Here is a 22,891-nt window from a genome sequence, read left to right as displayed (position 1 = left end):
GCAGCTTTTTATGCCTTCCTGCTGAGCAGTGGCTTCTGGCTGCCCCGTGAGTTACGGCCGTGCTTGCTATGGCTGGGGAAACAGAGGCAGCTGCTGTTCCAAGGGACGCTGAGTCCTGGGAGGAAACTCACACTATTGCAGCTTCTCCTTCTTTGTAGAGGTGTAACCATCCTGCCACAACAACAGGCTGGGCCTATGATTAGAAACAGACAGTTTTTTTAGGTTCATACTTTGAAGAGTTTTACCCCATCTGATCAAACTGGGCCTTTTCAGCCCTGATTCCAGAGTGCTTGAAAGTATCCTGAGAGCTGCAGTGAGACACTCTGGTGCCAGTCACTCCATCCTCTGCCAGCCATTCCTCTGCCATGTCCCCACACACTCTCCCACCTCTACCAATGCCACCTGATCAGCTGTCACTGTGAATGTGAGCCCTTCATCTCAGGGGATAGGAGAAACGGGCTCTGGGGTCTCTTTCAGGTTTCTCTCTGGTCAGTGAGATTTTTGCCATGGACCTCAGTGAGAACACTTGGAGTGTAGTCAAAGCTAAATAAAATGAATCCACCTACTTCTAATTTGGAGAGGACAGGGTGTAAGTACTTCCCTCTGCCTGGCCTGGGACATCAAGAAGACAAACTTCCTCCTTTCTAATTTGTCCTTGTACTGTTGAGACCCAACACTATTTTTTGAAGTGTGTTGAGCTGGTAAACCTTAGTCATCATTGACAATTACAGTCTGTGACATTATTGTTAATAAAATTGTTAATAAAGTTTAAATCTCTAATGTTTCTTTTTTTATTTGTTTTGTTTTTCTTTTTCCAAACCACCAATTCACCTCTCTGAAAAATATACCAGTTTTGCAGTTAGATTGTGTGTCTTGCAGTCTGCAGTCTCCTTGCTTTGTGTGAAAAGTGAGGGGAGAAAGAAATCTCACTTTCAGGTATATTTAACTTAATCAGAAGTAAAACGTTGTTGGTTTCAGTATGTTTTTACATACAGAGTAATTCCCATGTAATAATTACTTCATATCTTAGGATAGAAGGTAAGAAAAAGTGTGATTCAAGAAAGACACTCCCTGGATACTTTTTCTTTCCCTTACCTAAACTCTTCTTTTCTTGCAGAAGGAGGATCTCCAAATATATGAAAAGTACTGTCAGAACAAGCCAAGGTCTGAAGCTCTCTGGAGACAGTGTGGAGACAGCATCTTTTTTCAGGTGGAATTTCATTGCATACTAGCAGTGCAAGACCCTCAAGACTTGTTTTTCTTGTGTATCCCTGTTCTTTAGAAAACCTAGAGTAATACTATACTGATGGCAGGTGCCCACTGTGTGCCAAGGTGTTCTCTACAGGAGACTGGGTAGGTGGAGCAGTGGGTAGATTTCCTGGACAGGAGCCTGACCCTGCAGGCTATACCCACACCAAACAAGTTCTGGCTTCTTTGCAAATCCCAGCTGATTGCAATCTCATCAGCAGGGAATGCCAGATTTCAACACCAAGTTGATCCTAAACATTAGCTCTTGTTTAGATATATATTCACTGTGGCATAAGTAACCCCAAAATTCCTATGCAGATGGAACAAATTTCTCTCTCAATTAATTCACAGACATATAATCTTCAGATTGTCAAATGATAATGATCTTGGTGACTTGCCTGTGTTTCAAGAAACAATTTTATTTTTCTTCTTTGTTGTTTCCTACAGGAATGTCAGCGTAAATTGGATCACAAGCTCTCACTTGATGCCTATCTATTAAAGCCAGTTCAGAGAATCACCAAGTACCAGCTACTGCTAAAGGTAAATTCTCCATGACAGTGCAAAGAATTCCAATGTACTGCTTGTTTTACTTCCAGAATTGCATCTCAGTCAGGACTACCTGGAAATAAATCCTCATTTAGTTCTTCAGCAAATACTCAGCATTTCTTAGTTGTTAAATGGTAGAAAACAGTATTGTACAGGGACTTGTATTTTGGACTGGGAACTGCTATTACTTAGCAGTATTTATACTAAGTAATAGCAGTATACTATTATATGTAAAGCTCTCTCCATATAAAGTAAGATATTTTACTTACTTGTTAGGTTAGTAAGTATTTTACTGTTTTATTTCTCTTTAAACAGAAAATTGAGCTTGTCTTTTTTTGTATCAGTATATGGTCTTACAATCTGAAAATAGGAACTGATGCCTTAAGTCCTGTCTAACGCCTGTCCCTAGTTAACAAAACTCTTTCAGCTCTCTGAACTGATATTTTTCCCAAGGTTGTGACTCAAACCTTTCAGAGGGAGCCACTCCCTTTTGCTTCTTCTTTTTAAAAGACACAGCCAGGAACAAATTGTCTCTATTTTTTCCACAGTGTGAATATGCAAACTTCCCTCTTGATTGGCTGCAACCATGAGTGGTCCATGCTTGAAATTCTGGTTTGAACTGGGCAATAGAAAATATATGCATTCAAAACAATGATTTTCTTTTTCTTCTTTTTAAGGTGGTGGCTTAAATTCCTGTCTCCATCTACTCAGTTCTTAAAAATAGTATTTACTGTCTTTCCCTATGGGAAGGTCATGAAGGTGCATTACATGCTGTTCTCAAGCCTCTGGGCTTAAAGTGGTTTTATGTAGTGTCATGAAATTTAGCACTGAAATTTGCAATGAAGATTTTAGGTTGCCATTTAACTTGCTAATAACTACTATGACACTGCCCAAAATCTGCAAGTATAAGCCATGGGAGGACCTGGTTGGCCATTCTTGTGCAGTATTTCTGTGAAGTATTGACTTAATGTAAAACTATAGAAACCAAATATTGAACATGGATATTGGCAAGGATGAAACTTCACTGATTCCAGTAGATTTACATCAGCGTAGTCCAGGAATAAATTTGAACTCTATTTCTTGAAACTATTCTGTGAGAAGGGAAAAAATGTCAAGGTTTCCAGGAAAACAAGAGTAAACCAGATTTTACTTTTCATTTGAAATATGACTGTAAATAAACCCAAGATTAGATCAAGGAGTAAAATTCTCAAGCAGAACAGGTCTCAGCCATTGGGGTTTGAAGCTAGTCAGACCAGTTTTATACTTAGCAATAACACTTTGGCACTGGCATTTACTTTGTCAGGGTTTATGAGATCTGGGAAGATGGTGCACTCCTTCCCTGACAGCAGGAGCATTTAAAAGTATAGAAAAATGAAGTCAGTGAAAAATTGGTAATAAACAAGTGCTTAAGGAGCTGTGTGCCTTGAGTGGTGGGCAGATTGGATTTGAATTTTAGATCACAGTTATTGCAACCCTCTGGTTTCAATCAGTTCAGCTAATATGCTCATGCTGATAAAAGCAGCATGCTCACTGTACAGAGTCCATCCTCTTCCTAGAAAATGTGCAGCAGGAACTGTAGGAATGCATCTGCTTTTACCTTCTAATCCCTGGTTACCCAAGCACTTGAGCAGAGACTGCTGCTGCTTGGGGTTTGCAGGAACTACCTTTTTGCATCCCTATTTCACAGGAACATCGGTGCCTCAGCTTTCAGATTAAAATATTTCCAAACTCAAAATTGCCAAATTCAGACTAGAAATAAATTAATATTTTTAACAGTGGTAATAAGTACCTTGCGGAATTAATTGCTGAAGAAAATGAGGTATTGTCTAACACCTGAAATAATTATATTGCATTTCTTTTCTAGCAGACATGAAGAAAAAAAAGCCCTAGATGTAATTTTATTACATGCAAGGAGTTCATTGTAAATACATCAGAATGGTCCTGTCTCATCTTAAATGTACCCTTTAAATTTGAAAATGTTTAAAAGATCAAAATGTGCATCCTCAATGACCACCCCAGTGGACGTCATATTCGGGTTTTGGGGGGGTTTGTTCCTCTTTTGTTTTCCTCTAATTCTGCTACTTTGTTTATGTAACACCAATTCCAAGAGTATTGTCTTATAGTGTCTTTTGGTATCAGGAGTTCTCAAGTATTCCCCATATCTTTTTTTTAAACAGGAAATGCTGAAGTGCAGCAAGAATTCAGAAGGTACTGCAGAATTGGAAGAAGCCCTGGCCACGGTGCTTGATATCATCAAATCAGTAAATGATTCCATGCACCAGATTGCAATCACAGGATATGAGGTAATTGCTGCTGCTGCTCCTGCTCTGGTCTGAGCCACCCCACGTTCTTTTCATCACTGATCATGCTGTGCCCCTGGCTGGTACAGTGCTTTATGGAGCCTGTGCCATCACTGAAGGATGCCACTCAGTGGCATGTTGTGATGACCAAAAATACATCTCAGCACACCTACATGTGGAGCTGGGGTGTGAATGTGGGGACATAGCACAGCAAATGCAGGACTTCTGAGTAATTGCACTCATAGCTCATTTGTAGGTGAGAGGTATAAGTGTGGCACAACTAACTTAAGAAATTTGCTGGAACTTTGTGACTCCTGTGCAACTCAAGTGTTTTCAAATCTTTTGCACTTAGGGAGAAAAATCTGGCTTTCATTTAAAGTGGGTAATGGAATCTGTGCCAGTGACTGGCAAGGTTGTTATCTGAAATGTGAAATAACAACCACGGTACAAATCAAAAGGCACAAATACACATCTCTGCAGAAGCTCCATTGAAGTCATATGACTTTCAAGATCTAGTGCTGACTACATAAAATAAGCCCTTAAGTGAGAAGTGGAAGTGATTGACACACAAAGGAGAAAGGAACCTGGCAAAATGAGGCCTGAGAATCATGTGGTTGCTCATTTTGAAATAGCTGCAGGGTGAAAATGTCAAGAAAGAAACAATATACTGAGTATTGTTCAAAGAATTTTTACATCATAGTAACAGGCTTTAATCCAGAAAAATTATTTTGTGCGAAATCTGAATTCCTGAGAAGGTACTGGGGTCTGTACAGACAATGTCTGGATGAGAACAGTTATTCTGTTTTTCAGGATGGGAGTGACCTCAGGAGTTTTGATTTCTATAGCTCTCTTTTGTGCAAGTGCATCTGCATCTGGTAGCTGATGCCTGCTGCCAATATGATTTAATAAATAAATTCAACTGCTTGCTTGTTTAACTCTTGTCAGAGATCCATTGCTGCACACAGCTGGAGATGCTCCTGTGGAATGTGCATTGCATTTGGGATGAGAATGTGAGTTCTGCCTGCAGCAGCTGTACTGAGTTGAAGGTGAAGCAGTGGCCACCTCATTGTACTGGCAAACACTGAATAGGTGTGGTGATTGTGGATCAGAAAAACACCACAGGTCATAAATACAATCTTAGATCTCCTAAACCTGACAAACTTAAACAAAGCAGCATATACTTAATGCATTCTGGTCATGGCTGAGTGTCTCAAAGACTCATTTTAGAAATACTCTTTAGAGCCTGTATATTATAATTGCAGGCTTGAACCATGCAGTCAACATGGGCATGGGAAGCTCATGGATACAGCACGCCTTTTACCTCCCTAGTTTCCACTGTTTCTTATTAATTCCCAAAGAGAAAGGTAGCTTTCCTCCTGTGTTCCTCAGTTTAAATGTATGTACTTACAGCAACTCAGCAAAAAGTTTGTTTTGTGACAGTTCTGTAAAGGCAAGGAAAGAAGAGCTTCTCCAAGAAAGGTAACATATTATCCTGAGCAGGGGGGATTTATCCAGATTTCTGTCCATATGAATGTTGAGGCCATCCTTTTGTTTGTTCCTTGCTTTGAAGTGTAAGTTGTTTTGTACTCAGGAATTCAACAGAACATTCCTGTTCCTTTTCAACTTTTACTTTTGAATTTTCCAGCCTTTTGTGAAGTGCCAGATGGTAACTCCAAGGACTAGATTTTTGCCTCTGCTTTCTTAGCTGAACTGCAAAACATGGCACAGTGGGACATGGCCACTGTTTAGGCCAATGCTGACAACATCCCTGAGATGGTTTGTTACATGATTAATAAATGGGGTGAAAGTGTGACAAAGGATGCACCCAGTAATTTCTTCTGCCTGTTCCACCTGTCCCAGGTGCTCAGCTGTGGTGCCAAATAAGCACCTCCCATAGACAGTGAAACTACACCCCATCTTGTGGAGTCTTTTCCAGATAGCCATGATAGAAATACTTGCCTGGAAAACATTTCAAAGAGGAATATTATGCCAGTAGGAAAGCAGGTTTTGTGACAGCTGATGAATGCTCCAATTGCATAGGATATTCTGTTTCTTGGACTTGAGCACATGTAGATTTGAGGAGCTGAACTCTTGTGTAAGAAATTGCTAACGTGTAAGTCTGGGATTGGCTTGGTGTATGGTTTTTATTAAACCACAAACACACACACAAATAAGAATTAAACTTGGAGAAGAGAAGTTTTAGGTGTTTTAGATCCCAATATTTGTACACAGTCTGGCCTGGGTAGTTCGTCCATTAATTATGATGAGAGATTCTTATAAATTGTCATATGTATCGCTCATCTTCCATAAACATGGGATACTGTGTATTGGTCTAATGGGAAATAATTGTATTTGAGATAGTGATCATATCCTCCACTTTAAATAAGCTTCCTTTAGGATAAAATTCTGCTGTCCACTAGCAGAAATTACCAGAAACAGTGTCCTATTTGCTGCCTACACTGAAGAGAGTGCAGTGCTTGTGGGCTAATATTCAAAGTCTCCTGTGGGATTGCTGCAGACTGCCATTCCTGTCTGCCTCTCTCTCTCTGCAGTAGCAGCCTCCCACTTCACTATTATCCCAATCCCAGATTCAAGGTTGGAGAGACAGACCTGGCACAAGAGTTGAACTGAGCTTCTGGATCTCAGTGCTGTATTGAGCAGTGCCTGGAGTGACAGAAGCCTCTCACCATTGTCAGAATCGTGTAAAAATATGTGTTTTTTTAAATTTAGCTTTGCATATTAATGTGCTCTTCACAGGCTTGCAATTTATAGCTACATGCACGTTAAATACAAACACCCACAGTCCTGTATACACAACGATCTAAATCTATGTATTAGAGCTGACAGACTTATCTAAATTGCTGAGGTTTTCTGAATGGTTTGGAGAATCTAATAATAGCCTGATATAGAGTGTGAAAGTACTTAATAAAGTTCTGCTTTTGTAGTTGAATGTTGGGTAGAGGAGGGGGAGTGAGATGGAGAACAGGTTGCAATTCTTAGTACAAGAAATTAGACATTCTCACTTGGAGCCAATGTCTTCACCTTATAATCAACAGAACATGCATATGTTGAAAGTAAGTACTTTAATAATGTACTGGGCTTATTCCCTCAACTATTTATACAAAGCACTCCTAGGAAATCTTGTTGTTAAGACAATTATGATTATCATTATTTGTTGAATCCCATTACCATACAGGCATTGCCATGTCTTATATCCACATGTTCCTCCACTCTTAACACGGAATTGTTCTGGAGACATCTGAGCTAACTATTTATATTAGTTGAAGTATTTACCCATCAGTGGTGTTCAGACAAGAGCTTTAATTTAGAAAGGTCTGGTTCCTGCCTAGTTTCACTCTCCCTCAGGTACTTTTATGGCTCCTTGGTGCATTCACTCCCTCTTTGCCCAGGGCTGTGCAGCGTTGCATAGTTTGCAGATAGTGAGCCAAGAAACTATTGACAAAGCTTGTAAAGACTATTTTGAAACAGGAGGGAATTACATACCTACATAGCTCTAGGCACTGATCCATGACTTCAGGCATCTAAGCTCTTTCAAGGTTTTGCCCAGGGATGGAGGAAGCTTGTACAAGAGTGGAAACTAAAACTAGATCTTCCAGAGTCAAAGCCTTTGTTTGGGTACTGGTCTGTACTGGGCCTTCCTACTGCCTTGGAGTCAGGAGCCTTGAAAACCAGTTTTTGTCAGAAGAAGCTTGCTCTAAGGTCACAAGAGGGGGCAGCCTGTGTGTCACATCCAAAAAGGTCCTGAGATGGATCTTAAAGGCTAACTATGAGTGGGGAGACAAACTAGGAATTATGGACATGAAACCAGTGAGTTTATGGTTATAGGAACAAACCACACAGGCTTAGCAAGGGGACTTAGCAAGGACTCTCCAACACAAGGGATGCCTCTGCCTGGAATCTCAAACACCACCAGAGGAATGAATTGTGCCAGGGACTACCCTGGTTTGAATTTGATGTATGCTCTCTCTTCTCCTTGCTTGTTAGGGGGATGTCAGTGAGCTTGGCAAGCTGTTGATGCAGGGCTCCTTCAATGTGTGGACTGACCACAAGAAGGGGCACAACAAGGTGAAGGACTTGGCTAGATTCAAACCAATGCAGAGACACCTTTTCCTCTATACAAAGATGCTGCTTTTCTGCAAGAAACGAGAGGAGAACACTGATGGCCACGAGAAGACAGCTTCATACAGCTTTAAAAACTCATTAAAGGTAATAAGTGCAGTAATGGTGGGGGAGGGAAATAAGTCCACATGATGAGAGTGTTTCTGTGAGGGTATTTGAAGAAGGTGCACACAGCTGGAGATGTCTTGTACCCCTGAGAGAATGACAGCTCCCACTTAGTTTTGGGCTGGAGACAGACTGAGCCACATGTCCTGCAACTGCAGATGTGAACCTTGCTCTTTGCAGCTTGATACAAAGGGGCACCTTGTGTGTTCTTGCCCAGCATCCCATAAAGAGAAGCCAGACTGAATGGACCTGCATCTGCCATTGTTCTGCCTATGGGCATCTTCCAAGTGCAGTTCTATTGCAAGTTTTACTATTGACACAGTTGAGCAGATATACTCTGTGACAGTAACAGCTACAGATGAATCAGTGCAGTAGAAGTGCCCTTTTATTTGCAAGAATGAAATTTCCAGATATGAGTCAGGACAGTTTAAAGTGGCAATCAAAAGTAGGCCACATTTTCCCTCTAAGCACATTGGTGTGACACTTGTGACTTTAGCCAGCTGACACGGATCATCGGGTGTAATGTTCCAAACTTATTTCAGGGTACCCAGACAGGAATTGTAAAAGAACCTGGTTCAAGGCTTGAACCAGTTCATATAAACGTTTCTAGTTTCTTCCTGTAGAGATAGAATGAATGTGGCATAACACTGTCTAAATCTTTAAATTAATGCTGATGTGAATGTGAACAAGAGGCCTGAGCAAATACAGGAGTAAGATGAGAGACTGGTTAGTAGCAGCTGTACTTCAAGATTGTGATTAAGAATTTTTCATTTAAGAAATCTAGAATTATTTTCTTCAGTGATTTTGTGTTGTCTGGATTTGCAGATTGGTCATTAAACCTCACAAAGCCCTCTTCCATCTCTCTTTCTCTCCCACCTCAAAAGCTCAGTGATGGCAAGTGAAAAAACAGTCTTCCTAAAAGTGAAAATTTGTCAAGGTGAACAAGAACCAGGATGGGGTTGAGCAAGCAATAAAAGAAAAGAGGATAAATTCATGATCAGACATTAGCTTGGGTTAATTTTGAACATTCTTTTTTCCCTTTAGCAATCAAAAAGACGAATGACAACAATGACAACTTAGATATTGAGAAATAACATGCTCTGAATTTTACTTTTAATGACTCCCAAAAGTGTCAGAAATGAATGCAGCCTTTTAAAAATGCTCCTCAGAGGATCAAGTTTAAAGACTATTGATATTTTCCAGATTCCAGCTTCTTCTTTTCTGTTTTGAAACAGATGAGCACTGTGGGCATTACAGAAAATGTAAAAGGGGATAATAAGAAGTTTGAGATCTGGTATAATGGCAGAGAAGAAGTCTATATCATTCAGGTAATGACAATAATTTTTGTTTCCATGGGTCATACTTCCTTTCAATTGAATTGTTTTTAAGAATGTTCACTGTCCTGTACACTCCTGAAACAATAGCCATTGAAAGCTTCATTGTTGTGTAGGCACTGAAATGGCTAATTTATTGTGAAAATGGTCATGATTTTGGCTAAAAGAAGAAATAAAGTAATGGAAAATTCCTTGGAATGCTGGACAGAAAAGCAAGGACAGGACTTAAGATTTGTGGTAACTTTTCCATCTTGAGGAGCATCTGCTTTGCTCAAAGCTGGCCACAGTGTTCCAATCTTTGGCAAAGCTGAGAGCCAGTATAGGTCAGGGCAGCCCAGTGATTGCAGCATGTTTTAATGGATCTGCTTTGCCTTGTCCTCTTTTGTTCTCAGGCATCTTCTGTTGAGCTGAAAAACACCTGGATTTCAGAGATCCGCAAAGTCCTGACAGGACAGCTGGAAGCATGCAGAGGTAGGGCTCCCAGAGCAGCAGCTGGGAATGTGTCCTTCCCTCTGTAGCTCTGTGTGACAATACAGGGCTGGGACAGGTTCCAGTGCCACCAGTACCACCAGTGGAGCCAGCAAGGACCAGCTGGGCAGTTGCAGCATTGCTGGGATTTAAAGCTGTGTCCTGATCAAAGAAAATTTCTTGGAATTTTATAAATGACATGGATAACTATTCCATTCACACTAAGGAACATGGTTTTCCTCTGTTGTCCCTCTCAAGCCAAAACTCCAGAAGCATCCTTTTACCTCAGCATGTGAGGAGATGAGGTCTGCACTCTGTGTCTGCTCACAACACCTGGATCAAAAGGTGATCCAGGTCCATGACTGAACACAGCAACTGCTCCTCTGTCCTAGTGTTTGCTTTGTTTGTTTGGGCTTTGAGGGTTTTTGTTTTAAATCTAGTCACACACTTTATATTCTAAATGCCAGTTGCCCCATCTTTCCATCTTAGTGACCTCCCTGTAGAACATGATTAATGACATTTCCCTCTCCCACAGAGATGTCCCTATGAAGGTGGTTTGTGACATGTTCAGCACCATGAACAATTGAAGCCTCCTAAGTACCTAATATAATGACACCCTTTTTTATGGCAGATATTGAATCCCAGACAGACAAAATTCAGTCAGGCTATTTCAGATAGTAAAAGAACATAATGATGACAGCTATCAGAGATGCTATTCTATGTATTTTCTTACGACAAAAAGCCCCAAAGACTTTTCCTGGATCTTGACATTGCTTCTCACCTTGGTCTGTCATTTTCTGCTTCTCTCATACACTCATCTCTCTTTAAAGCAAGGTCAGCAAAGCTTCTCCACCCACATCCTTCAAATTCCTAAGCAGATTTTGTCCAAGGTGGAAACCTGTGTCTGTGCTTTAGCTTTAGAGGTCACCTCTATTTTAATTGTCTGTTTCACAGAGAAAATGAGTTCTTACAACCTCCTTAGGTAGAAGGAAACAATTATGAACATGAGCCTTAGGAATTGAGTCCAACCCATAACAAAACACTTATTTAGAATGTTTACTACTCTGGTCTTTTGTTACTGATCTTGTCTTCATCCTTTCTCCTTTTCATCCTGAATTTTACTGTGATTAGTTCATCAGGAATTTCTAAGGAAAGACCTCAAGATTCTTGTTAGTGCAGTTTCACTGCAGGGAGTGGATCTAGAGACTTTCTGATATGGTTTGTAATATTTGCTTCTGAAGTACAAAAGCTGGTGTTACTTAGGCTACCACAGAAGAGTTGCTAATGGAGAAAATGTATATATTTAATAGATTGGTAGTCCTCCATTTGTGTTTCTAGGCAAAGGAAATTAAGCTTGTAGATTACCCAGATGAGCAGTGTATTAGCTAGAGTTATTTTGCATTTTCAAGAGAAAAATATACAGGAATCAAGACAGATTGAAGCATTTCTATTTTGTTGTTCTTTATTGTTTTGCCTTAAGATCATACGATTCTAGAATTTTTCAGGTTTCAAGGGACTTCAGGACATCACAGTCCAAAGCAGTGCTCAGGGCAGAGTCAGTTATTGGTCAAACAAGGTTACTCAAGGCTTTATTCAGTCTGGTCTTGAGACCATCCAAGGGTGACTTTCATCCTGCTCTATGGTAAAGTCAAGCTATCCTTTATTGTGAGTCCAGCAGAAGAGCAGTCAGAGGGTATAAATGGTATCTCATATGCTATTGCAGCTCTTCCCCTTGCCTTTCCCCAAATGATCACATGAATCAAACCCCTTACTACAATAACTGGTGTCAGGAAGCACATGCTTTGTCCTGTGGTTTTAAAGTTTCTTTTTCTAATGACTCACAAAAGAAGAGGCCTTAATCCAAGACTGGATATTTTTACAACTGAGCAATTACAATGGGAGAAGGAAGAGGAATATATTTGTTTGTCTGGCTGTTTTTAATGACCTTGTTAGGAGTTGCACAGGGGGTTGGAATGTTGGAAGGAACCAGCTGAGGTGAAGGGCAGAGAAGGTGGCCACAGGATGTGATAAATAGTTTAAAACATGGGTGCCCAAACATGTGGTGTGTACCCAGACCTGTCAGATACTGCAGTGAGCTTGGAATGCTAACAAGGCTTTGGGCAACACCTTGATCCATCAACCCCAAATAATATAGCTGTTTCTTGTAAAGAAATTACTGATACAGCTTAAGGGATTTGTTTAAGACCATGAATCAGTTGCCAAACCCAGGAATGGAGCTACTTCCAACTGCCCACCCAGCATGGACATTTCTACCCCACCAACAGAGGATGGAGTTTGATCTTTCAGTGCTGCCCTGTCCCCTTGTCACTTCTCTTTCACTGATAGGAGGTTTCTCTTTTTTAAGGCTGAAATAATCCAGGGATCTCAGCAATGTGAGAGTTTGAAAGCAGCTCCTTTCTTCCATTGCTTCCTTACTTCTCAGTGTCTGACTCTCCTAGCCCTGAAATCCAGGCTCTGAGCAACTGTCTTATAATTTTTCTTCACTCAGTATTTACTGGAAAAAGTGCAAATCTGTTGCTACCTTGCAGCTCTGCAAAAAGAGTGAACAACTGGCATGTGGATAATATTTTCTGATTACTGTTTGTCCAGGATGCTGAGCAAAAGCATTCTGCAGAGAGATGGGATATAGTCTGCTGTGTAGCTGAGTATACAAAAGGACTGATGGACGTGTTGCTAAATCCAGAGAAAGCTGTGAGCCACAAAACTTGTATTCTGGGAAAAAGGTCATTATGTCCATTCTCTAGATCCAGACAATGTAGTTAGCTAGGAACAGGTACTGAGGAAAGAGAAGTTAGTAGGGGAAGAAATCTCTTTTCCAGTGAAAAAATGTGAGAGGGAGAGTTGTTTGGTAAGCTAAAAGGTTTCATTGAGATCTTAATATGCATTTTGCTTCAAGTAAAAGCATCCAATTTTGATTGCAGTGGCAGTAAAAATCTCTCCTCTCCTGCTTCTCTCTCCCACCTTCTACATAAACACTGAAGCAGATTACATTTTGTTTGGAGCAACTTTTTTGACTTTTTCTTTTACAGAAGCAAGTCAACTGCACCAAAGAATCACTGAGAGTGTGTATCATGCACCAATGGATTCCTCCAATGCAAGCAGGTAACCACAGCTGCCTTGACATATCAGGGCCATGTTTTGTCTTGTATTTGTGCTTTTGCAGTACATAAATTCTTAGGGTTTTGTGTTTAGCTTCCTGGGTATGAATTTACTCAATTGTCCTCAAATTCTACAAAGATATATACATACAGATAAAGATTTGCTCAAGAGGGAAGTAATATCACAATGCAGAATTAATTTCAAAGATTAACTCAAGTTAAGATAAAAAGTATTAGAACACTTCCAGGATCTTAAATGGAGCTGTCAGCAAAGTTTTGTTATGATCCAGTTGCTGGGCAAGTTTAATATAAGTTAGCATGGGTAAAATTTTAGTAGGATCAACCTAACCAGGAGATCCCAGGTAGCAGCCAGCCTTTGAGAGCTGGACAACTCAATGCAACAAATATTAAACAGATGTAGTGCTATTAATCCTGCATCATATTTTCTCTAGGTTTGATTAATTTTCTTTGTTTAGGATTCAAGGGGGGAAATCTTTCAGCAAAACCACCTTGGGGACAGGAGAAAATTATTCCACTAAGATATGAAATGCAATCACAAAAATGTTCCAGAAGAATCCAGATGAGATTTTCCAGACCAGAAATTATAGACAAAATATGTCAACAGAAAATTATTTAAGTCCAGAAAGAAAGGCCATGTGATCAGCTATTTGTCCTAGAATGGATTAAATCAAAGGAACAATGAAGTGTTTGTTGTCCTCACTCTGCGAACTATGCCAGAAAAGGAGAGGTCAGGTGCCCCTGCTCCAAATGTTGGGTTATTATAGGAACAGGAAGAATACAGTGAGTCTTCATGGAAGAACAAAGCTGTGGGCTGTGATGAGTGGCACAAATTCAGGGTATCCCATTATCTGTAATATGTGTCCCCAAGAGGAGCAAGGGCAGTGGAACTGCAGCACCAAGCTGGCTTTGCAGTAGTTGATATGAAATGGTGGGTCCAGAGTTTCTCAGACCTTGGAGCCCTTTCTGCAGCCTGTTCTGGGATGCTGGGTGGAGGCAAGGAGGGGAAGGGAGAGGCTGGACTGCAGTAGCCACCATGTGGCACAGTCTGTGCTCGTGGCTAACTTGACCAAGCAGCCCCAGTTGTGAGAGGTGCTGGAGGCCAGTGGAGACAGCACTTGCTAAAGAGCAGGCAGCATCATCAATGCTCTGCCAAAGACAGAGGCTAATTAATCATTGGCATCTTATCTACCCAACAGACACCTACTCCTGGGTTGCCCATGTGTGACAGTGACTCTACTGTTCCTTGGGAATTGTCAAACCTCTGTTGTGACATTGGGGAATTCTGCTTGCAGGATGCTTCCCCGCCCCCCAAACTCTATCTGTTCCTTGACAGACTGTCCCCTTTACTGTTTTCATGCCACCAACATCACTTGGGACTGCAATTCCATGAGATAAGGCAGATCTGACTTGGGATTGGAGCTGAGGTGTTGGGAAAAGGGACAATTAGAGCCAGTGTCCTTAATACAGTTACCGAGTGTCCCCAAGTCCTGTTCAATCTATTTAAATTCTTTCTCTCTCTTCAAATTCTTCCACAAAGTTCCCTGTTTAATTCTAAAATAGATGGCCCTGTGGTATCTATTGCTGCTATATCTCTCTCAAGGGATGGCTGCTGCATTTCATTGACAATAAAATGATCCCTTTGTATTGTTTTCTAATCTATTTAAACATATAAAACTTAAATAGTCCATTGTTCTAACTGCTTAACTATCTGCTTTGTTGGAATAGACTGATGCAGTCATACATCCATGTAAAAATATCCTGTGAACATGGATAAACACAAACTCTTGGAATTTGGCTGCAGATGCTGTTTCAGAAAAGCTCGTGTTTTTTCTTGGGGTCTTTCTCACAGCTGTAAATCTTTAACTCTGTCAGCTTCATGTTTCACAGTTATCCCAGCCTAGCTAGGAAGAAAGAGAGGAAAAAGAATGAGGAAATGTGAATGTGCTTTGGATTTGTTCCCATGTTTATTTTGAGCCCCATTTTGTACCTGACATTAGGCTGCAAAATCACATTTTGATTTAGTACAGGAGGTAACAGAGACCGTGCTAAGGTTCCATCAGAAACAGGTCAGAAGTTCAAATGCAAAACAATGAGTCCAGGACTGCCTTATATTTAGAAAAGGTATTGACAGCTCTCTAGTATTTAAAATGTTTTTAAGTTTTTAATGATGTCTGGGGCCTTCCCTTACAGCAGAACAAACCCTGTGAATGTTAAGTGTAGAAGTTCACGTATTAATTGTGAGCAGCAGTTTAATTGCTTATACAGGTCAATAATAAGCACTTTGGCAAAGAGTATTTCAAATGTGTAGGAACAATGATTTGTATGGAGCAGTCTGCCAAAGATAACAGTCAAACACCCAAGTTAAACCACCAGACATTTGCAAAACTATGAGGATAAGAACCACAAGAAAACCTTGCAGCTTGAATGTCCTACAAACGTGGGACAGGGGTGTCTGTCCCATTGCAGACCCAAGGCCAGGACCTGGGCAGGTTTGTCAAGGTGGATCCTCCCATTTGTGATTCAGCTGCAGACAGGGATATCCCACTGGGATTCATGTTCCAAAGAGCAGAAGAAACAGAAGCTGGAGAAGCCCATAGAATTCATATTTTGCTCTGTGCATGGTATGCCCCTTGCATGACCATCCAGTATCCATTTCTCTCCTGGAGACAAATGTATTTGTGCTGCAAAGGATGGAAAATCTGGATTTTCTTTTCCTTGCTGGCTTCCCGCCCCAACCTTTCCAATCTGTTGCACTTGCAAAAAGAACTTGTGCAGACAACCAGCTTGTTTCTCCATTTTTCCCTTCTCAACTCTGATCCCTCACTGTGTGGTATGGAGAGGAGGCAGGATGGGTTTCTCCTCCACACAGCTGCACAGATGCAGGCTTTTATAGCACACAGCACTTTAAAACCAGCCCTTTGTTCCTTAGGCTTCCATGTTGGAGGGTAAAAAAGAATGCTGAGTGTTTTATTAAATGTTAACCAGGGATGTTACTATTTTTGTATTTCTTTTGTCCTAAGGTATAGCAGGAAGTCATCAAGTATATATGAAAACAAATCTGACACATCAAATGTGGATGCATCTAACAATAAAAACAGGAATTCCAGTCCCAGCGCCAGACAAAAGAGAGGTAGGAGTTCTGACTGAACTTTTGCTTCCAAAGGATAATATTTTCATATTTGCACATATTTCTGGAGTTTAAAGAGGATACTTTACATTGTTTTAACCCAACATAAAAAAACAATGTTACACAGCCGAATGACTGTACCATGAAAGTTTGTGAGCACCAAAAGGCATTACCAGTTTAGGGTTTTTAAGTCTGAGTTTTGATGCTTTACAGTGCTCTTTATACAACTTGTGTTGTTTAAAAATAGAATTTAGGAGACAACAGCATATGTGTTTTAACCTTCTGCATCCTGATGAAGTTGATTTCTAGACATAGTTAATTTAATTTTTTTTCTACAGACTTTGCTAACTGATTTCTTTGCTTTAAGTCAAGGAGAGTTTTTCCTCCTCTGTGTATATCAGTTCTCCTCAGGTGTACAGTAAATAAACCCACAGGCAGTCACAGAATGTCCTTCCATTGTTTGAGCCCATAAGTACAACAGACCTTCTATACAACACAGATTAAAATAAACACTATAAAGAAACTGAATCTCATCTGACAGTAGTAGGAACAGAAAATCTTTTGACAGCAGTTACTCTTTTAGGCAATATTTCTTTATGTTGAACAAAGAATTTTCTAGTAAAATGAAAAATGAAAATTGTGAGGTCTTAAGAGACTGATGCCAAAATGAGGCATAAACTAACAGTTCCTTTATAAATAAAGATAGTAAAATGGAATGTCTCTCTTGGAAAAGTAGACTATTCACCAAAAGATTTTTCATTGCATTAGGTTTTTATGCTGGGGAAAAAAGTTATGGATTCTCCATTTAAAAACTCAATCTTAAAAATTTGTTTCAGAAAAAAATTATTTTAAAAACATTTAGACTTTTTTTTTAATTAAAGAAGTGGAAAAGTAGCTTCTCCGTTTAAATTTATAAACCCCTTGAAAAAATTCCAGGAAGATTACTGTTTTCTAACTGTCCAGCCTACTCAAGAGTGTGGGAACTGGGATCACATTCCGTGGTCATTGTCATTCTTCTGTCTTCTGCTTTCCCATGAGCAGCTCCTCAGGGCTCTGGCTGGGATCCCACTGGCTCAGCCCAGAGCATCCTCATCCTCTGGTGGGTGGCTCTTGCTGCAGGGCTGGGCAGTGAGTCCATTCTTCTTTGGTGCTTCGGGTGTCCTGTGCAGCCTGAGCTGCAAACCTCGCTCTGCAGAGCAGCAAAATGCTCTCCAGCTCTAGATGTGCCACCAAAACTCGAGTTTGTGTCCCTGTGAGGCACCTCGGGCTGGGACTCTGCAGGGGGCTGAACTCAAAAATGTCCCAGCACCCGGCACAGAGCCTGGGGCTCTGCCAGAACTGTCTCTTTTGTGCCACCTACTGCCTGTAAACTGCTTCCAGTATCGGTGTAGTTTGAGTGAACACAGATTATTATAAAATTTATTTAAAATATTGAGGAGTTTCTGCAGTACAGCAGGGGAAGGTACTATTGACAAGCAATTTCAGTTTCGTTATTATTATTGATAAGTGCCTGAGGCAGAGTTTTCTACATGTAAACCAGTGTTTTGTGTGGACCCGGTGGAGTCACTGCCTTGAAAGGGTGTAAATCCTGCAGGAACCTGTGGAGACCCCCTTGTCTGACTAACTGTCCTGCTCAAAGCAGGGTCAGTTGCAGCAAGTTGCTCACAGCCATGTCCATTTGGGTTCTGAACAGCTCCAAGGATGGTGACTCCATAATTTGCCATGGGGACACTGTCCTAGGTTAAACCCCTTCCACAGTAAAAACGGTTTTACACATTTTTAAATGGAATTTCCCATATTTCAATTTGTGCCTGTTGCCTCTCTCATCCTTTCCCTGGGCTCCACTGAGAAGCATCTGGCTCCATTTTAATTTTATGAGATCCTCCTGAGCCTTTCCTTCTCCAGGCTGTGCAATCACAGCTCTTTCACTCTCTCATGTCAGCTACAGCAATTCCTTAATGACCTTCATGGCCTTTCCCTGGATTTACTCGGATATGCCCGTGCCCTGAGGAGCCCAGGGCAGGACAGCACTGCAGGAGAGTCTCTCTTGTGCTGAGATGAGGGGAAACATCACCTCTCTGGACCTGCTGGCACAGCTCTGCCTGATGCAGCCCAGGATGCTGCTGGCTCTCTTTGCCACATGTTTGCATTGCAGGCTCCTGTTGCCCATCAGGACCTGGTTCTTATTATGTTTGGAAATAATTTCCAGGGTTATTTAGTATACCTGCAGAATGAAGGAAAAGGTTTGAAATAACTCAAGTGGAGACAATATGACTTTAGAGATCAGTGTCTAATGCTTTGCTGTTGCTGTGAGGTTGTGGGGACCTGTGAAAAGAAAAGGGAGCCCTCAGTGAAGTGACTCAATTGCAGAGCTGAAGAACAGGAACCCACCCCTCTACACATGCACTGCTGTGCTCCCTGTGGGACTCTCTGATAATTAAATGCTAGAAAGGAAATATACTCTATATACCAGTTTTTAAATTCTTTATGAGCTACAGTATGTTTACAAAGACTGCCTGGGAGTGGGAGCAGCCGTGGCAGGGAATGGCCAGCACAGACTGTCTGAAAGCCAAAGGCAGCCCCACAGCTGAGACTGTGGCTCAGGAGCAGCTCCTCACCAGATGCACCTGCCTGGCCCAGAGCTGGCACTGGGTAGAGGAGCTGAACCACAGTGACATAATTCTCCTGTGTTGTTAAAATCTGTTCATCTCACACCCACCTATGCATGCAGGCACCTCAGATCCTGGATTATCTTGGCTGCAAATCAGGAAGTGATGGGATGCGCTTTCCTTTGGAAGCACAGCTTGTCTGTCTGTTGCTTGTCTGTCAGTGTGGATTCACTGTCTCTTCGTGTTCCCTTTGCACTTTTGGTCTTCATTTGTCCCTCTAAAGATTTTCATGTGACAATGTATGAACTAAAGAGAAGGAAAATCTATTGGTTAAATCCCAAGGCTCAGAATGAGGTACCCAACACATGGTTTTTCTCCTGCTCCTTTGCCATAAACCTTATGGGTGTTATCTGCCCACACCAAGAAAGGAGCAGATGGAGGATTTGGCAGGAATGTGTGGATCTGGGAGTTTGATCCAAGTCCACCTGTTTCCTGCAATGTGAGTAACTGAGTATCTTTCGAGCCCAGAGCCTCAGGACCTCCATCCATCTGTGACTGATCTCTGCAGAGGCAGCTGTCAGACAGCATGGCTGATTATTCATGCAGGAGCCTGGCATGTGAGCTTTGCTGGCATGGCATCCTTACATCCCAGCAAATCAGGAGATCAATTGCATGACTCTCTGCCAGCTTCAGAGGCTTTAGAAAGGCTTCAGCAGGTAAGGCTGAAGGGGTACCAGTCACAGGGCTGGTGAGGACACTCTTCAGTGCCAGTGCTGGATTGCAGACATGGGACTGCTCTCAACACTTGCATGTCCTGCACTGCAAGGCTTCTCCTCTTACTTCTCCCTACAACTCGCTGTTCCAAACAAATATGTGTTTCCATGATAGAAGGCACTAGCTTGCTGCTAAATTCTATTTTCCTTTGATGAAAGCTACCTCTCTTCACCTGTTATTCTTTGGTTTTGTTTTGTTGTTGTTCTCCATTAAAACTCAGTGAGCCAAACTCAACCCAGGGACTCTGTTTGGCTCACCTGGTTTACTCACCCTGACCTCATGTCACCCTTCTAATTGATTAGCTCTTGCTCAGGCTTGAACTGAATCAAAATTTATTTATTTCTTTTTAGTTGTCATCCAGTGCTAACCTTTCCCATAAGCTGAACAGCTGACCCTTCCTTCCTTATTTCTCTCCCCTCTCCCTCTCTCTCCTAGTTGATGCTTCCAGCAGCCTTAACCTTGAGCGCACAGCGCTTGCTAGAAAGCGATTCACATTGCAAGGTCTTTCCAACCGCAGAGCTCCACCCAAAGGTAAAACCACACATGCAGCATTTGGTCTCAGGCCATCTGTCTCCTGCACTCCCACAATGTTCTCTCCATCCCATGGTGCCATCCATCACTGTTCCCTGAAATGCTGCTGCATCTCACCCAAATGCTCACTTCTGGTGCACACAAGTGGCTCCTCTGCTCAAAGACTCCGTCACTGAAAATTGCTGCCACAGCAGCATTGGCAAGGCAACCTCTGGGTTGGCTGGTTGGGTTTTTTGCTGATCACAGTGCAAATAACATTTATTTCCAGTTTCTCTCAAGGGTCAAGGTGTGAACTGGTTTTAAATGATCAAGTGAACTTCTTTCAGCAGCTTACAGGCTTGAAGAAAAATAGTATCATATCTGCTGTGCTACATGGGATTTTCATGTGTGAAATCATTCATTGGTTGGATATCTTTGTTTTTTCAAATACTGTTCAGCTGTGGTCCAGTGGGGAACCAGAACTCAGGAGATCTGGGGTTTTATTCCACTTAATTATGTTATATGACATTGTAAAATGCTGTGTTTTGAGTACTTGTGTATAAATGTTTAGTAGATACCCATGGACAGAAAGCATTGCAAGTTCCTGTGATGGATGTACAAGGAAGAGACTTTAGAGGAAAGAAAGAAATGTGAATAGAAATTAAATTGAATGACTACTTACAATCACTTTGTGAAAAGATAGTGTAACTACTCCCTTTACTGTTTTTGTGTGCCTTTTTTCCTGTTCTGATAAATAGTATTTCCTCTGTGAGACCAAGGGCTAGTATGCAGTGATAGAGAGGGTGAGTATCAAAGGTGGAAGAACCAAGATGAAAACATAACAGCAGAAATACAGAAGCATTAAATTATAATGGGATAAAGTAGATAAGAATGCACCAAGAATCAGCACTGCTGTAAGATTCTGGCTACAAGATTAAGGCTGCATGTGGTATTGAGATCCAAAATGGACAAACAAAGTTCAATGTCTGAATACAAAAATAAGTAGGTTTTAGATCTAGTGACTCAGGAAAATCAATGACAAAACATGGATTTCAGAAATAATGCTATAATTTTTGCAAGTTTAGATCTAAAATTTTGTTTGGGGCTTCTTTTGCTTTTTTTATCTGAGTTTTTTCTAGTCATATGAAATGTCTTCCTTTGTATTCAGTGTCTGCAATCAGCTTGTCCTGCTCCTGAACACTTTGTCTAAAGGTTTTTGTTACTGGCCATGGTGAGGGATGGTGTGTTGAGCTGAGCATACTTTGGTTCAGTCCTGCTGTGTCTGTTCCTGTCCAGAGCACATAAAAAGGAAGGTGCAAACCATATAGTACCCCAACTAACTAAGGTGAAAACAAGATATCAACTGGCAGTGGAGAGTAGATGTTCAGAGAAATTCTGAACTGTCTGCCTAGGCTGGATATGATGAGTTGGAAAATGTTGTGTATAATCAGTTTGGCACCAAAGTGTACCCAAGTCCACACTCAAAGCACCCTGCATCTCCCCACCCTTGGGTCAGCATTAGCCATCCTGGTTTGCAGAGCCAAGTTCATATTCCTTGAGGTGGAACAACTTCAGCACATAGTGAAATGTGGGGAAGCTGTGTCTTTACTCTTAAGCAAATCTAGAGAAAAGGCAGGATGCTAAATAAGGAAACAAAAACCCACTATGTTGCCTTCACTTTCTCCAAGCTGGTTTGCACTGGTAAAGATGGAAGCTCGGAAAATGTTTTCAGGCATTCACACAGTTAAATTTTAGAAATGACAGATGTGAACTTCAAACCATTCATACTTGTTTTTCAGTGAATTTCAGGTCAGTCATCACAGAACAAGCAGTTCAGTGTCTAAAATGTTCCAAACCTCATCTGTAGACACACACCCCATTCCAGCCATCATGCTCATTTCTCTGTGTTTTGTAGCTGTACTTGGACAGTAGCTGGTTGCTAAAATAATAATTGGCGTAAGTCTCTTTTCTGAAGTATTGAAATTGGTGCAATTAGAATTGCTTTGAAAATATGTTCATAATAACACTCTCTGTGCTTTTCACCTTGTTGAGGGTATTTTTCCTGTCTGTTCTAGAGGAGCAACCTTTCTTTTCTTTACCCTTTTCCAGCTGCTGCTTTGCTTTGAACATCTTTTACCCTCAGTGCTTATTAACCTCTAACCCTGCCCTGCATTGCATCTGTCTGTTCTCCCAGATCCAGAGTCTAAGGACAGAGAAGTTACCCGTCGCTTTTCCCTAGCCTCCTCCATCAGCACCACAGTTAATGCTTCTGCTGTGACCAAAGGTACTGTCATGCTGCTGCCTGCTGCCCTCTCCCTGCCTGCTGCCTGACCATTCACTGCCCAATGCTGCTCACAGAGCTCAGGCTCAGGTTTAACAAAGGCAGGAGCTTCCAGTCGAAGAAGAGTCAGCACCAGTGTAACACCTGCAGGAGGGAGCCCAGGGCATTCTGAATGTGTATTTAAGTGTGCTGCCAGCACACAGAGTGACTTCTCAGTTTCTCCATTGTAGGCTTCAAAAAGTGCTGCTGGTGTCCATGGAAACTGGATTACTTTTTGGCTGATATGGGGTTAGGTTTCCAGCTTCTAGC

General features: G+C 41.4%; 1 protein-coding gene across 1 annotated transcript in view; it reads left to right on the top strand.

Annotated features, from left to right (window-relative positions):
- MCF2L2 (MCF.2 cell line derived transforming sequence-like 2) overlaps positions 1 to 22,891 on the top strand; it is a 128,952-nt gene that overhangs the window by 91,706 nt on the left and 14,355 nt on the right. The window contains exons 19-26 of the mRNA XM_056498796.1: positions 1,118 to 1,210; positions 1,696 to 1,788; positions 3,972 to 4,097; positions 8,100 to 8,321; positions 9,575 to 9,667; positions 10,066 to 10,144; positions 13,192 to 13,264; positions 16,302 to 16,411. Of these exons, the coding sequence (XP_056354771.1) occupies positions 1,118 to 1,210; positions 1,696 to 1,788; positions 3,972 to 4,097; positions 8,100 to 8,321; positions 9,575 to 9,667; positions 10,066 to 10,144; positions 13,192 to 13,264; positions 16,302 to 16,411 (889 nt within the window). The remainder of the gene's footprint in view (positions 1 to 1,117; positions 1,211 to 1,695; positions 1,789 to 3,971; positions 4,098 to 8,099; positions 8,322 to 9,574; positions 9,668 to 10,065; positions 10,145 to 13,191; positions 13,265 to 16,301; positions 16,412 to 22,891) is intronic.

The sequence above is a fragment of the Oenanthe melanoleuca genome, chromosome 9 (assembly GCF_029582105.1).
Source record: "Oenanthe melanoleuca isolate GR-GAL-2019-014 chromosome 9, OMel1.0, whole genome shotgun sequence".
NCBI classification, from domain to species: Eukaryota; Metazoa; Chordata; class Aves; order Passeriformes; family Muscicapidae; genus Oenanthe; species Oenanthe melanoleuca.
The sequence above is the reverse complement of the archived record's forward strand: the minus strand, read 5'-3'. Positions and strand labels throughout refer to the sequence as shown.